Raw genomic sequence first — 15199 nt, forward strand, 5'->3', positions numbered from 1 at the left:
GAGTTTTAAATCCCGAATTGACTTCCCTCAGACTAGCAATTAAGTGTGGCCACTTTTGGTTGTGAAATAAGGGGTGTTTTGAAGCATGGAATGGGAATTTAAAAGAACTAAAGAATAAATAAACTAACAATGGATCAAAATACAATTAATGCTTATTAGAATAAAATAAGATCAAAACTAGTGAAAATGGAGTAAAATGTGTAAAAGAGCTTTGACTTGGGAATGAGAGTTAATGAATCCTATCCTTGTCATAACCATAACTATGACAATTACAATGAGTTAATCTCACTTCATTAACCCCTAACATCGAGGAGTAAGTCAAGAAAGCATAATTGACCTTAATCCACAAATCCTAGCTAACTTACTAATTGACTTAGTAAAAAGTTAGCGTTAATGGAAACAAGAGCAACTAACAAACCAAAAATACCACTAAATATCGAACATTATGACTCTAGTATTCTAGGGACTCATTTCCCAAGCCAATGAGTAAAAATATACTCAAAATTCATAATTGGTATTTTCACAAACACTTGGTGGGCATAAAAGCAAAACATAGCAAATTGTAAAAGATAATGAAAACTATACCCAATCTATGCACAAAATCAATAATAGAAACTTAATCAGGCATATATAAATCATAAAATATCAAATTTATTAACAAGGATTCAAGAAATCAAAATTAGATATATTAACAAGGTAACTTCAACTATGAGAAAAAGTAACAAGATTAGTGTAATTAAGGATAGAAGAATAAAGATTACTTACAATAAAGGCAAGCAAATATCCAAGATCAAAATTGAGAATATAAAGTTCTACTATAAACCTAATACAACCCTAAGAGAGAATTTCCTAAAAATAACCTAAACCTAACTAAAACTAACTAATGTGGTGTGTAATAATGTAATGAAAGCCCCCTCCCCCCCCCCCCTCCTTTTAATATGGAATGTTACCCCTTTGATATAGCCTCTAAATCAGCTTCAGGAACTCCAAAATTGGGCCAAAAGGCCCCCAAAATTGCGAGCCACGTGGCTTTTTAATGAAGTCACGTGTCATGACTTGTGCGTACGCACAAGGTTGTGTGTGTATGCACACTAGTTGAAATCCATCTTGTGCGAACGCACAAGAAGGTGTGCATACGCATACTGGAGAGTGTGCTTCTCCTTTGTTTTCTTCATGAAATCTCTCATTTTGCATGCTTCCTTCCACTTCTACCTAGCCATTCTTGTCTATTGGACCTGAAATCACTCAGCAAAATATATCATGGCATTGAATGGAATAAAGATGGAATAAAATTTATTAATTTAAGTATAAAAAGTATGTTTTCATATTTAGGCACAATTTAGAGAGAAATCACAAAAGTATGCTATTTAAGTGAAATGCGGGTTTATGTGATAAAATTCGCTCAATTCAAGCCCAAAATTTACCATCAAATATGGATTCATTAATTCTCCCACACTTAAATGACACACACACTTCAACCTCAACTAATCAAAGATGCAATTCAAAGAATTCCATGTTTTTACGCTTAGGGGTTTGATGTGGTAATAATTAGAACAAAAGGAAATTAAAAAGCTTAAAAGTCGTTTACAATGGTAGATATAATGGTATGGCCATAATTAAAAGTGATTTTAATCATAATAAAATTACTTAAGAATCTTAATTGATTTAAAATGAAATTATCTCTGAATCTATTTAATTATTTCTAATAGAGTAATTTCTAAAATTATAAAGTTTAAACTTAATAAAATAATATTACAATTTATTCATATGTAGGTTTTCAAAAATGCGGAATGTTACAAAGGTGGCTCTTTTTGTTTCCTCCAATGTCACGACTCTTAATAAACTACGATTCATGCTAGTTGTAACCGTAGAAACAAAATCATGAAAGGTCATAGTCAAGTCACCTTGATTAGTGACTGTAAAAATCTCCTTAAAGTAGGAACTCGCCACCTTAGCAATGCTCTCTGGGTTTGAAGGTCTTTCCCCATTGGTCCCAATTAGACCCTAGATTTTGTTTTTCTGGTTCCTAGAATGAAACCTCTGATAAAAGAACTTAGTATTGCGATCTCTTTCTTTTAGCCACTTGCATCTAGATTTTTCTCTCTAATAACTCTCCTTTTTTTGTGTTCCTCCTCCAACTCCTTCTCCTTTGGTTCTTTTTTATTGTAACATTAATCAAATAAAAAAATATGTTAACATATACGTATACGTCATTTTGAATTGAAAGTTTGTGGTGGACATGTTATAGAATGTTGTGTGTAACTGGTGCGGAATTTAAAGTCCACAAACTAACCGGCAAGTGCACTGGGTCGTACCAAGTAATATTCAGGTGAGTGAGGGTCAATCCCATGAGGATTGATGGATTAAGCAACAATGATTGAGTGATTGGCTTAGTCAGACAAGTAGAAAATGGTGTTTTGAGAATCAATTGCATTAAACAGTAAATTCAGAAAATTAGATAGCAAACAGTAAATTGGTGTGAAGAATATGGGAGAAAACAGTTAAGGTTTCAGAGATGTTTATCTTCCGAATTAACTTTTCTTATCAACTATTTTAATCATGTAAGATTCAATTCATGGCAAACTATATATGACCAAACCCTAATTCCTTTGTAATTTAGCTTCCTCTAACCTAGTTAACCGCCAATTCCTTGGTCACTTAATTTCAATTAGAGGGTTAAGTTCAATTCTAGTTTATATGCCACAGAAACCTTAATTATCCAAATATAAGAGGATTATATGTCACGTATCCCGTTAAGTCCAGATAATTAGTTATTTAGGAGAAATTATTTTCAAGCTGCTGTTCAAGTAAATTGCTTTTCCAAGGTTTACAACAACTCAATTAGAATAAGGGTTATTCTTCCGATCTACCCAAATCCTTAAGATGAAGAACGAAAACAAATTCTTGAATTTGAAATCAAAACATTAATTAAAATAGACGAGTAATAGTATTAATCCACAGAATAAACATAACTCCTAACCTTAACAGTAGTGGGGGTTTAGTTGCTCATGGCTCAGAGAGAAAACTAAGATTCAGAAAAATTGTAAAGAGCGGAATGAGGTGCGTAAAAGAGAAGAGAGCCCAAAGAGCTTAATCTTTTTCCTTTTATATCTAATACTAATAAATGTAAAATATATTTTCTAAAACTAAATAATATCTTTTCTTATTCGTAATTAAAATAAAATTTTAATCAAAATAAAAATACAATCTTCAAATCCTCCTATCAGGCGTGGGGACCATTGAAATTTTGAGGATTGGTGCCTAACTTGGGCTGAGCCAAGTTAGGTGCCACTATGGCCGAGTGGACTTGTGGCTTTTTCTTTCATATGGTTTCCTAACTTGGGAAATTCCAAGTTAGGTGTCACCTTGGCTGCACGAATATGAAGGATTTTGTGATCATGGCGCCTAACATGGGAAATTCCAAGTTAGGCGCCACCTTGGCCATACTTCCAGGGAAATAAGTGTATACTATTATATATCGTTAAAAAGCTCTGAAAATTGGCTTTTCAATGCAACTGAAACTGCGTCAATTGAACCTCTATAGCTCAAGTTATTCTTGTGGCAGTGCAAGGAGGTCAGGGTTGACAGCATCATTCACTTTCTTCCTTTTCTTTTACACAAACCTTGTCAAATCCATCCGAATGCTACCTGAAATAAACCAAATTGTACATGACTCAACATAGCATTCATAGTGGCTCAAAGGTACTTAAATCTTGACTAAACTTAAAAATTCAAATACAAATTTACTAGGAAAAGATAGAAAAGATGGTCACGCATCGGTAACCTCTGATGAAAAATTTTAAATGAAATGTTATAATATGAAAGAAAGACTAAATTATGCTCTTATTCCCTCTTTTTTTTTCAGATGTCTACTCCCACTAGAGTCCCCTTCCCTTTTTGTTTTTTGTTTTCTCCCCTATTTATTGAATAAGAAAAGAAAAAATACATTATTGCACACCAATACTCTCCAAGTCATTTGCATGTAGTGGGTGAAATTTGTTAATGTTCTCTCTATTCTTTTTTTCTGGCCATTTTAGTTTGTCTGGGCTTTTTGTTGTTCAATGAATCTCTATCATAATAATGTTGGTATGTTTGATTTGCATATTGTTGAGTGGGATATGTCGAAAACCACATTTCGGATTCGGTCATTTTTGTTGAAGTCTAGTAGTGAGTCTTGAGCCTTTGCTTTTTGGTCTTGAAGGATGTGTTTGGTATGAGATACTAAGACTGAGATTCATTATTGTGTATGGTGGTCAGAGATTAAAACTAAAATTTTAATTTCGGAACATAAAATTTCAGTCCCTTCAGTACCTCCAAAAAGTACAGACATAGGGACTAAAACATTAATATCATTTATTTCCAAAATTACCTTGATTTAATTTTTCAAATTCCAAATCTAATCCCACATTCCCTCTTCCTCCCACACCTTGACTCCTTCTCCTCCAACTTTATCTCCATCTCCACTTCCACCACCAGCTTGGCCTCCACCTCCGCCCGCATCTCTCGCTCAGCGATAACCTCCACATTCAATGATTTAAGTGGCTTGAACCGCTTGAACTAAGTGAATCTTCACACACACCATCGATTTCAGTGGCCACAATTGCTGGTGGTTCTTGTTCGTGTTGCATTCCTCGAACAGGCATGAAACTGGCTGCGCACAATGGCAGAGGACGAATTCTCTGACTATGCGAGTGAATCCGGTGTTTTGAATTGGTTTCCGTGAATGCGCATATGCATACGGAGGTGGAAGTGCTCCGTGAGGGTCTCTAAAATATCGAGCTCCACGATCTCGCCGAGGACGACCTTGCCTCCTCCGACCGTATCCTTCTCCTGCCCAACCTCGTCTTTATAAGTAGTAGTCAGAGTTTGCTACGAGTTTGAAGTTATATCAAAGTTATTAGACTAAAAAAATGTACTCTGTGTGTGAGAGAGATTATGAGAGTCGAAAATGAAAGGGGATGGATGGATAGGGATCTGGTGAGAGGAGAGAGAGGATGGGAGAGAATTAATGAGTGAGTGAGAGTACAGAGTTTAGAGAAGGGAAGGGGAGAGTAATAAGGAGGTAGAAGAAAAAAAAGGGGTATTTAAGTAACGTTATTTGTTTCACTCTCTATGTTTATATTAAATCAAACAAGATACAGAAACATAAATCAGTTATATACAATTTACACTAAAATATAATATAGAGAGTTAATTTAGTCTCTGACTTTTAGTTTCTATCTCTCAGTCTCTTCTTTTAGTCTATGTCTCTCAAATTGTCTTTCTTCCAAATGCAATCAAAAGAGTATTAGGTTATTGATTAGCAAAATTCTTTTTCTTTCTTTTTTTTTTTTTTTGTACTAATAAAATTGAAAGAATTTTTTTTTTTGGCACAAAGCATAATAACCACAAAATTATTAACTTGTATTAACATCGGTGATCGATCTCAAATGCCTCCTTACCCGTATATTAAGGATCTTGAGTAAACTATTTTTTCTCTTATAAACTACTATAAACACATTGAAAATTACAACTATTTAAGTTTCTAATAATTTTTTCATTAAACATTTTAATTAGCATTCTTACACTTATTAACAAGACCTATTTCTATAACTCAAAAAGTTATCCAATAATTTTAAAGGTTTAACAAACGAATACTCAAAACATTTATTCAGATTAATTTTGTTAGAAAATTTTAAATTTTTTAATTAATTAAACAATAAATATTTTAAAAAGTTTAAATGTTTAAACAATTAAACTTATTAGGGTTTACAAGTTTTCACAAATTTTTGGCTTGCAAAAACCCTAATTTTAATTGAGTATAATAGAAGTACAATTAAAAGGAATTAAAAGATAAGACCAAAAATATTTAACATCTACAGTTTTATTAGGCTGAATATATATATATATATATATGGTTTTTTTATGATTAGCGGCGGTTTAGAACCGCCGCAAAATCAAACGCTGGCGGCTCTGTGGACCGCCATGGTTATGGACGCCGGCATTAGATTTGGTGGCGGTTTCCAGCAACCGCTGGTATAACCACCGCTACATCAATATTTTGCGACAATCGTTTAGAAAACCGCCGCCAAACGCAAGTGACACAATTTTCAGCATATTCACCGATGATTCTATAACCACCGCTATTTACTTTGATGTTTTACTACTAATGAGCTATATTTCGAATATCAATCATTGGTAATTCAAATCAAATAACTTCGATTTACTAATAACCTTGCTAATTCAACTGAAACTGATTCCATTTAGTACCATAATGTATAATTCGAATTAAATCAATTCGATTTACATAGATATATACATGGGAACATCTACGTAATGTTTTTTATTTTAGGACTATTGGGTAATATTAGTGGCTTTTTTTAGTTTGTTTAGATATTTTATCCTATATTTTAATTTATAAAATTAATAAAATATAACTAGAGCTTGAAACTTGCAACAAAATAATCAATAGGCTGAATTTAAAAAAAAATAAAAATAAATGAAAAAGGAGAATATTAAACTCATGGTATCGAATTTGAAATAAGAAAGTTTCATCAAATGAGCTACTTGTCATTTATAAAGATATACTACAAATAATTTTATAAAATATCTGGTAGAGGGAGAGGGGGGGGGAGCCCCTCAAAAGATCCGCCCCATAGCAATTACCGTATTAATAATATAGCGTATTTGTGGAAGAATGGAAAGGAAAAAGGTGTGGCGACTAAAAATAATTTTCATCATAATCAAAGTCAATCTGCTATTAAAAAAATAATCATACTCGTGAGTCCTCAATTCCCATCCCATTCGCAACGGCATCAAAGAGTGAAGGATTTTTAACCGATTAAATTTTTATAATGTCGTGAGATTCATTATTTTTTCTATTTTAACTCTTTAAATTTAAAATTTATTATACTAATCTTCAAAATTTAGTTTCAACTATTATATTTGTCTTTGGACTTTTTTGGATATTGAATCAACACATAAAATACTAAGTTAATTCTGATTTGTCATATTAAAAACAGAATTAAGTGACATTATTTTGTGTTGGTGCTTAAACAAAGCAAAATCAAAATCTTTTTGGAGAATGAAAAAAGATAAATGATTAGCATAACATATATACTATTATTCGTCTTTTGGTTTTTGTCTTGTTTAAACGCCAAAATAAAACGATACTTTTTAGCTCTGGTAAGTTAAAGCCAGCTTAGCACTTTGTTCGCCGACTCATTGCGAAAAAGGATCCAAAAACTAATATGATACACACAGCTGGATCTCAATGATCAATATAGTGAATTTTAAATTTGAAAAACTAAAATGATAAAAATTATGAATTTAAAGGACCACTTTTAAAATTTAATCTCAATATCTCATTTTAAAAAGAAATCAACATGGTGCGGACAAAGTTAGGCTCTCATCATCATGTCCCTTTTTCTTAAAAACTAAAATAAAATAAAAGAAAAAGTATATTTTTTATTATTAAAATTTGTTAAAAATTTTTAAAAATACCTCTAAATTTTACTTTGTTTCAATTTTATTTTAAAAATTTTCGATTTACATAAATATACAATCCAACAATAATGCATAACAACTACATTTTGCTTATTTGTATTCAAGGTTGTTCTTGTAATATTGTTGCTAAATTTGTTCTAAGTTTTTGAAAAATTAACCATCATGAACATATTTGATACAAATTAAAAATTTTTGGAATCAAATTAAAAGAAAATAAAACTTAAAAATATTTTTAAAACTTATAACAAACTTCAAAGACAAAAAATATATTTTATCCTAAAGGTTGTTGAACCGTTTGCGTAGGGCAATGGGCAGAGTGGAGAGAAGACACTGAGGACAGATCGGGGGAAGTGAACTTTGTTTGAAAGGGTATTTCTGGAATATAAAAACTTATAAGATTACCACCTCAATGTTAAGTAATGTAAATTACCTGCAAAATTTAAATTACCATTAATATATATTAACTAAAAAAGGCAGTCTTTACAAAGAGTCAGGTAATTTAAATCAAAATTACTAGTAATCCAGATGGATTTATCATTTATGTTACTGCAAAGTGCCTCCGGTTAGAATTGCAAATCCTCAGACCGCAGAAAAATTTTAAGGAATGCAAAGCAAAATCAAGCACAAACAGAAAAGGTAACCATTTGTTTCCACGTGGGAAAGAAAATTTCCATATTTCTGTGTAAGGGACAAAAAAATACTAGCATTCCATAAAACATTCTTAATCTGCTAACATCTTCCAATACATTTTTCTTAGTTACATTAATCACTGCTTACTTCTTCCACTTGATGATTTATCCAACTGAGAAATGAAAAGGAGAACAAAAAAAAATAAGGGGAGAAAGAAAGAAACCAATAAATAATGGCACCAAAATGGCAAGGAGCAGATTCATAATCCTTCATCTACCCAATTCACAGTCCCGGTTAAACCAGTCAAGTTTGGCTAAACTGTGACCATATCCAGTGGTCCGTTCTGGGCAGCTGCCTCTGCCAATTTTTTCCAGTTCAATTCTCGCTGCTGCTCCACTTCATGGGCTTTAGCCTCTCTCTCTGCATGCTGCCTCTGGCACTCCTCAACCAATTCAGCGTCCATTTCAACAAACATCTTCCGAACATTCACCGTCAACCCATGAACTGCCTGGTTCCAATGACACTTGATATTTTTCTCCAATGCTTCATATATTATGGGTAGCACTACAGTCCTGTTTTGAGCAATTAAGCTGACAATATGCTCATTATTCCAGAGGAAGAGGGCTCGTTCTGCAACCTGCAATGCAAGTGTGCCTAAGAGAAGAGCTCTGTGCGATATTTAAATCTATTTTACCAACAGATCATACAATTTAATACATGATTCGGGAAAAAGGAAAGCAAAAGAAAATGCCCCAATCAAATCACTATACTGATTGTGACTCAAGAAATATAATATGCAAAGATAATCACATAATCAGTTCAGGATTTTTACGTTAAACACAAGGAACCAATGAAAAACCATCCATCTTGCAGTGACTATGACAATCTTGTTAAAGTATAAAATCATTCATATATTACCTCCCTCCCTCTGGCCTATCCCACCATATTTACAAAGTACAAGCATCACTTACCAGTTACCACCTAACAAGAAGACTTTTTTTTGTCCAATAAGGTAAAAGGAGCACAGGAGCAACTAAACATCTGCTTTCTGGTAACATTGATTATGTCCTCTCATATTACAGGATTATGCATTTAAAAGCATGTTCGATTTATTTATTATATTCATTAGTTGATACGATTGCACGCAAATTACAAAAAATGAACATATTTTGTTCGGATTCCTTTTAAGAAAATAAAGGAAAGAAGGAAAATTAAAAGAGATCAAGAAAACAAACCAAAGACACTCTCAAGAAGTGGTGTGTGCCAAACCAAAAAAAAAAAAAAGAACGAACATATCTTGGTACGAGATGAAAGGTTTGGTGGTTACAATGGAGGATATTGCTAAATTTATTAAATCAGGACATGCATTGCGCGACCTAATAAATCGACAGCGCAAGGACAGTAACGCTCGAAACAATAACCAGCAGAAATTCAACTCCAACAAATCGCCTTTGCTTTTTTTATTTCTAAAATATCATCTCATGGACCTCAACAACACAATAACAACAGTAAGAACAATGACAACAACAGTATAATAAAAAAGCGAAGCGAAGCTGTAACCCGGATTTCAAAAACAGTGCATAAGGTCAAACCAGAAACTACATTATAACAATTACTGAACTGATAATTTATATTATAGTCAAAAGCATCACCCATTAAACATTAGGCTACAGTTGGTAAGTGTTTCAGGATAGAAAATGAAAAGATACTTGGACAATGGAGACCAGACTAGACAAAAAAGTTGTGTCCCTGTCCGCTTCCTTATTGTTCCTAGTTTTTGAGTGAACAGGAAATCGAGTAAATTTTGTCCTAAGATGTAGACATTTTTCTTGTTTTGGTATCTATCTGCTCCAAACAAATTTGTGTTCAAAATGTCTTCGTACTTGGTCTTAAGATAATCATCAAATAGAGCCTTAAGTCAATACACACTTACATATTCATAAAGTTTAATCTTAGCAAGAAGTCATAAGTTAAATTCCAATTCTGTTCAAGTTAGCCAGTTTAAGGTTCTGCTGTAAACCAAGAAGAACAAAATTAATATAAATCCACAGGCATGCAAAAAACATGTTCCTATGAACCTTTTTTTTTATTAGGAAAAAAAAGAACTATATTGGGATGAAAATAGAAAGTTAAAAGAAGATTGTAAGAAAATGGATCCTCTATAGTCTTTTAAAAAACAAAACTAGCAGTAGAACAAACCATGAATGAAGCATAACTTTTCAATCTCTCAACATATCTAAGAGGGAAATTCTTCTAAAAAGACTATGTTCGTTACACCAAACACCCAATCCTATCCTTACATAACTTGCTTGTTTGAAAATCAATTACTGCATGTGCATGCATGAATTACTAGTTTTACATTTGTTGTTTAGGGTTGAAACCAAATAAGTCAGAGAGAACAAAGGGTATCTTGCCATATATTGACAGATATTGTCCAATATAATTTTTATTGCCTTTCCGTATCAAACAACTAATCATTTACACAATTAAAATTCAAGAACTATTCATAACAGGAAAGAAACGGAATTTTATATAATCACAACATAGCTTAAGACTAATGGGATAGGACTTCAATTAAACTATACTGATTCTGCATCTGAAACTTACACTAACCTTCTAATTACACCATACCTGTCTACTGACCTATCTTCACATAGAAAGTAGCAGTTCAACAAAAAGCACTCCCTATTCCTTATTTACTATAATGTTAAAGAAAGGAAAAATGGGAAAAGCAAAAAAAAATAAAAATAAAAATAAAAAAAGCTTGACTTGTATCAATCTCAGTCAATAACATGACAAAAACAGTTCCACTTACCTGAAAGTGAGAACTATTGAGGCAGCGGGAAATCTGTCTAAAGAGGGGAACCATGCAGCGTTGGAACTCCGCAGCCTGTGTGGCCTCCAACACCTCCTCCAATTCCCCAAGGAAGAGAACCTCCTTCTGGCAATTCGTGACAGGCCAATACTTCAACAGGCCCCTAATAACCGTATCCGCGAGCTTGAAATCCTTCTCAACAAACTGCAAGATACAGTACGACAACTGCTGATGGTACATGCCAACAGACTTAGGCTTATGTAGGGGCAAAAGCGCCCTAACAAGGAACAACTTGTGTTCCTCCTTCATGGGCAGCGCAAACCCATTAATGATGCTGCCAAGGATCTCCAGAAGCTCCCCAATACCACTATGTCTCTCAGTCTCATATATAAAACGATAAAAAATGTTGTTAATCGCCTTCCTAATGAAGGGCCTGTGAACCATGAATTTCCCATATATACGATGCAATATTGTTTTCAAATACTCACGCTCTCTAGGGTCCTCGGAACCAAACAAATCAAGTAACTTAAGCACGAATGAATGATCAATGTACCGTTTCGCAACCTTGGTATCAGTATCAGAAGAAACCACGTACCGAAGGAGAAGTTCGTAGACGAGCTGCAAGTGCGGCCAGGCCGCGTCCATAGAGGGCTCCTCCTCCTCTGGGTCGTTGTTCTCTGCCCCGGTGTTCTCGTGCGACGCCGGTGGAAGGCACCGGAAAATGTTAACCGATATCATCTTTATCATCTCCTCCTGGCAATTCTCTGTGATCTTTCCAGAACCCGATTGGATAAAATCTACGAGCTCCATCAGCGTTTGCCGCTTGATCTCCTTCTCCCGAACGTTCTTCAATGTGTCGGAGAAGTCCAACAAGAAGCAGCAATTCTGGAGCTTCCGGAGGAACAAGGTCTGCCGCTCCGAGACCGGCACGTCTCGGAACGGGGGCAACGGTTCAATAGTGCCGGAAGGCGGAGGCATCGTCAGCGCCACGGCAGCGCCGGCAGGAGGGGCAGCTCCGCCGCGAGAAGCATGGTTGACGACGACGCCGGCGGCGTTAGGCAATGGATTGCCGTCGGGAGCACCGAAGTCATCTGATTTGGAGGGCTTTTTCGGCCCTCTCTTCATGATTCTATTGAACATTTTGTGATGAAAAAATGGAAACCCTAACCCTAAGGTGTTTTTCTGAGAAGCGAATTCAGGAGGAGGTGATGGTGGTGGTAGCGATGGTGATTGGATTGAGAGAGAGTGAAGTGAGTGGAGGCATGGAAACAGGGTAGTAGGATCTTCCTAATCCATGAACAATTCTTATTGTGCTCCCAATATTTTCGCATCACAACCCAAACGGCGACGGATCTGACAAAACGGTGAGAAATGCAAGTGATGGAAAGTGGTCGAGTAGGGGCGGGAATAAGAGTGGTGAAAGGATCACCGGAATACCGGCGATTGATCGGTCGGAGATGTGTTCCGGCGACGAATCACAGAAGGAGCGTGTAAGAGAGAGAAAAAGAGTGTGCCTATGTGTGTGTATATGCGCGCGTGCGTGTGACCAAGGTTTGGACTTTGGAGAATAATTAAGGAAAGATAAGAGAGATTCCAAAGGACGTGATTAAAGTGATTTGATTATAGACATTAGACAGATTAATTAGATTATAACAAATGATCAGTCATTTAGATACCACTAATCTAATTTAATTTTTATCATCTGCCAAATCTCAATTCGCAATTCAAATATGCTTGGAAATTCAAGAGCTCCTACTACACAGAAAGCTAAGGTCAAAGGATGCTAAGATTTAGACACGAAGGGAAAAAAAATTGCCAAGGTGTAGGCATGGTTTTGAAAATCGGCCGGTCGGACCGGTCTAACTATGAACTGGTAATTTTAATGATTCGATTTTTTTATATAAAATCGACAATTTAAAAACTGGATGCAAATTGTTAAACCGACCAAGAAATAGACGGTCAGAATAGATCTAGAGCCGGCTAGTTCACACTCACTAAAAAAAAAAAAAAAAAAAAAAAAAAGAAGAAAGCCATGCGTGAAGCTCTAGAGCCCCTCCTTCTAGGGATGTCAATGGGGCGGGGCGGGGGCGGGGGATGCCTCCCCGCTCCCCGTCCCCGCCCTCAGATTTTGTCCCCGTCCCCGCCCCGATCCCCGCCGTGGGGAGATAATTGCCCCCATCCCCATTCCCCGCGTTCCCCGTATTCCCTGCGGGTCCCCATTTCCCATCTCTTTATGTTGAATATTTATATGAAAAATTACAATAAAAATTTTAAAAAATATAAAAAAAGACAAAACATTATTACAACACACAAACATACATGTCTTATCCAAGATTACAACTTACAAATCAAGAAATATAAAATAAGAAATCATAATCCATAAAACGAAATTTTAAAATACAACTTCCATTCTTAAAAAAAGCCATAAAATAAAGTCTTCAACTTCCAACAAACAACTCCATGTTCTCTGTTAAAATACAACACAAATATGAATATGTTAACATACATCATAAACAAGAATATCATATATTTAATATGAATTTGACATAATAAAAAAATAATTACCTAAACTCCTAAATCCCCATATCCATCACATAGTCCCAAGGAATTAGAATTTTCGACCCTGATTTATCTATATTATATCAACCAACAATTTACAAGAGTTAAATTTAACATGAAATTGAAATTTAATACGAAATAAAATTTGAGTTATTAGTACTTTTACCTGAAGAGTGTATCCAGTGCTGAGTGCAAATTAACGCCTCAACAAGTTCACAATCCAAATTATTGCGATGTGGATGTATAACTCGACCACCGGTGCTAAAAGCAGACTCTGAGGCAACAGTAGAAATAGGAATGGCTAGAAAATCTCTTGCAATCTTTTGTAAAGTTGGATATTTCACTCCAATATTTTTCCAGTAGCCCAAAATGTCAAATTTTTCCAAATTTGTTTTATCTACCATAACACTCTCTTCCAAATAGAAATCCAACTCCGTTTTCGCGGCGCAGTCTTCAGATGTATCTTCCACAAATTGCAAGTAGATAGAGTTAAATTTTCTCTTTGAAGATCCTTCATCATGTCCAACATCCAAAGTAGAAGCTGAATTATCATCATTTGTTGCTCTTCTTTTAACCCTAGCCTTAAGTTGATATTCACATACTAATTCTTCCATCATTTTCTTCACCTTGCTCAGATGATTCTCAACGGAGCAGCAACGTTGGTGAAGAAAGAGGGGAACGGCGAGGTGCGGTGATGACGCGGTGAGTGGGCCGGCTGAAACGAACAGTGGTGAGGCCGCTAGGGAGGTGTTCGGAGGTGGCTGGCTGGGTGCAAAGAGGACGGAGAGAACGCAGAAGGGGGGGTTCGCATCTTCGCGAGGAGGGTGAGGGTGACTGGGTAGCTGACTAGCTGGTAGCGGCACTAGTGTATGGAAAGAGGGGCTAGGGTTTCCAAATTTTCGATATATATATGGAAGGTGAAATGACTAAAAAACCAAAGTAAAAAATAAATTACTAATGGTATTTAAGTAATTTAATATATTCGGGGAATGTGGGGAATATGGGGACGGGGACGGGGATCCCCGCTCGGGTCCCCGCACCTACTTCGGGGGAATTTTGTCCCCCATCCCCATCCCCGCAGGGAAAATTCTCCGCCATTGGGGCCCCATTCGGGGCGGTCCCCACGGGGATCCCCGCCTCCTGGGGATTTTTGACACCCCTACCTCCTTCCTTCCCCTCACAGAAATCAGAGCAAGTTTAAGCATCTCTCTTCCAAAGAAAAATGGAAACCCTAGCTCTACCACCATCGCAAGCTGCAAGGAGTGAGCCACTGCCACTGTCCGTTGCAGTCAGGAGCTTCTCTCCGTTTGTCTGTCCATCAGTGTTCTCCAAAGAAAACCCATGTTCGTTCTCACAGTTTCATCAGTTGCAGGTGCCCAACTTCTCCCTCGAGCTCGACTACCGTCGCCTTCTGTAACAACCCTAGTTTTTGAAAATCAAATAATTAATTATTTGTGATTTATTTTAAAAAAATTATTTTACTAATGATAATTAAATAGAGTTTCATGATAATTGAAGTTTAAATTAAATAGAATTTTTTTATATAATCTTTATTGGATATTTGGTATAATTGAAATTATAAGTTTGATAATTGAAAAATTAGAATAATTGTATAATTTAATTTAAATAAATTCTATTTTGAATGAATTATATTATTAACTTGAACTCCTAGAAATTATTTTATTAGAAATGATTAGATTGATATTTATA

At 35.3% G+C, this 15199-nt stretch overlaps 1 protein-coding gene across 1 annotated transcript; it reads right to left on the reverse strand.

The window, feature by feature from the left end:
- Positions 1-8128: 8128 nt before the first annotated feature.
- On the reverse strand, positions 8129-12710 carry LOC107648750 (serine/threonine protein phosphatase 2A 57 kDa regulatory subunit B' beta isoform). Its single transcript, XM_016352579.3, has 2 exons — positions 10931-12710; positions 8129-8752 (listed from the first exon to the last, which is right to left on the reverse strand). The coding sequence occupies exons 1-2, from the start codon at positions 12068-12070 to the stop codon at positions 8429-8431; spliced, it is 1464 nt and encodes a 487-aa protein (XP_016208065.1). The 5' UTR covers positions 12071-12710; the 3' UTR covers positions 8129-8428.
- Between the last annotated feature and the right edge of the window lie 2489 nt (positions 12711-15199).

Source organism: Arachis ipaensis, chromosome B6, assembly GCF_059453495.1.
Source record: "Arachis ipaensis isolate K30076 ecotype BB chromosome B6, ASM5945349v1, whole genome shotgun sequence".
Taxonomy (NCBI): domain Eukaryota; kingdom Viridiplantae; phylum Streptophyta; class Magnoliopsida; order Fabales; family Fabaceae; genus Arachis; species Arachis ipaensis.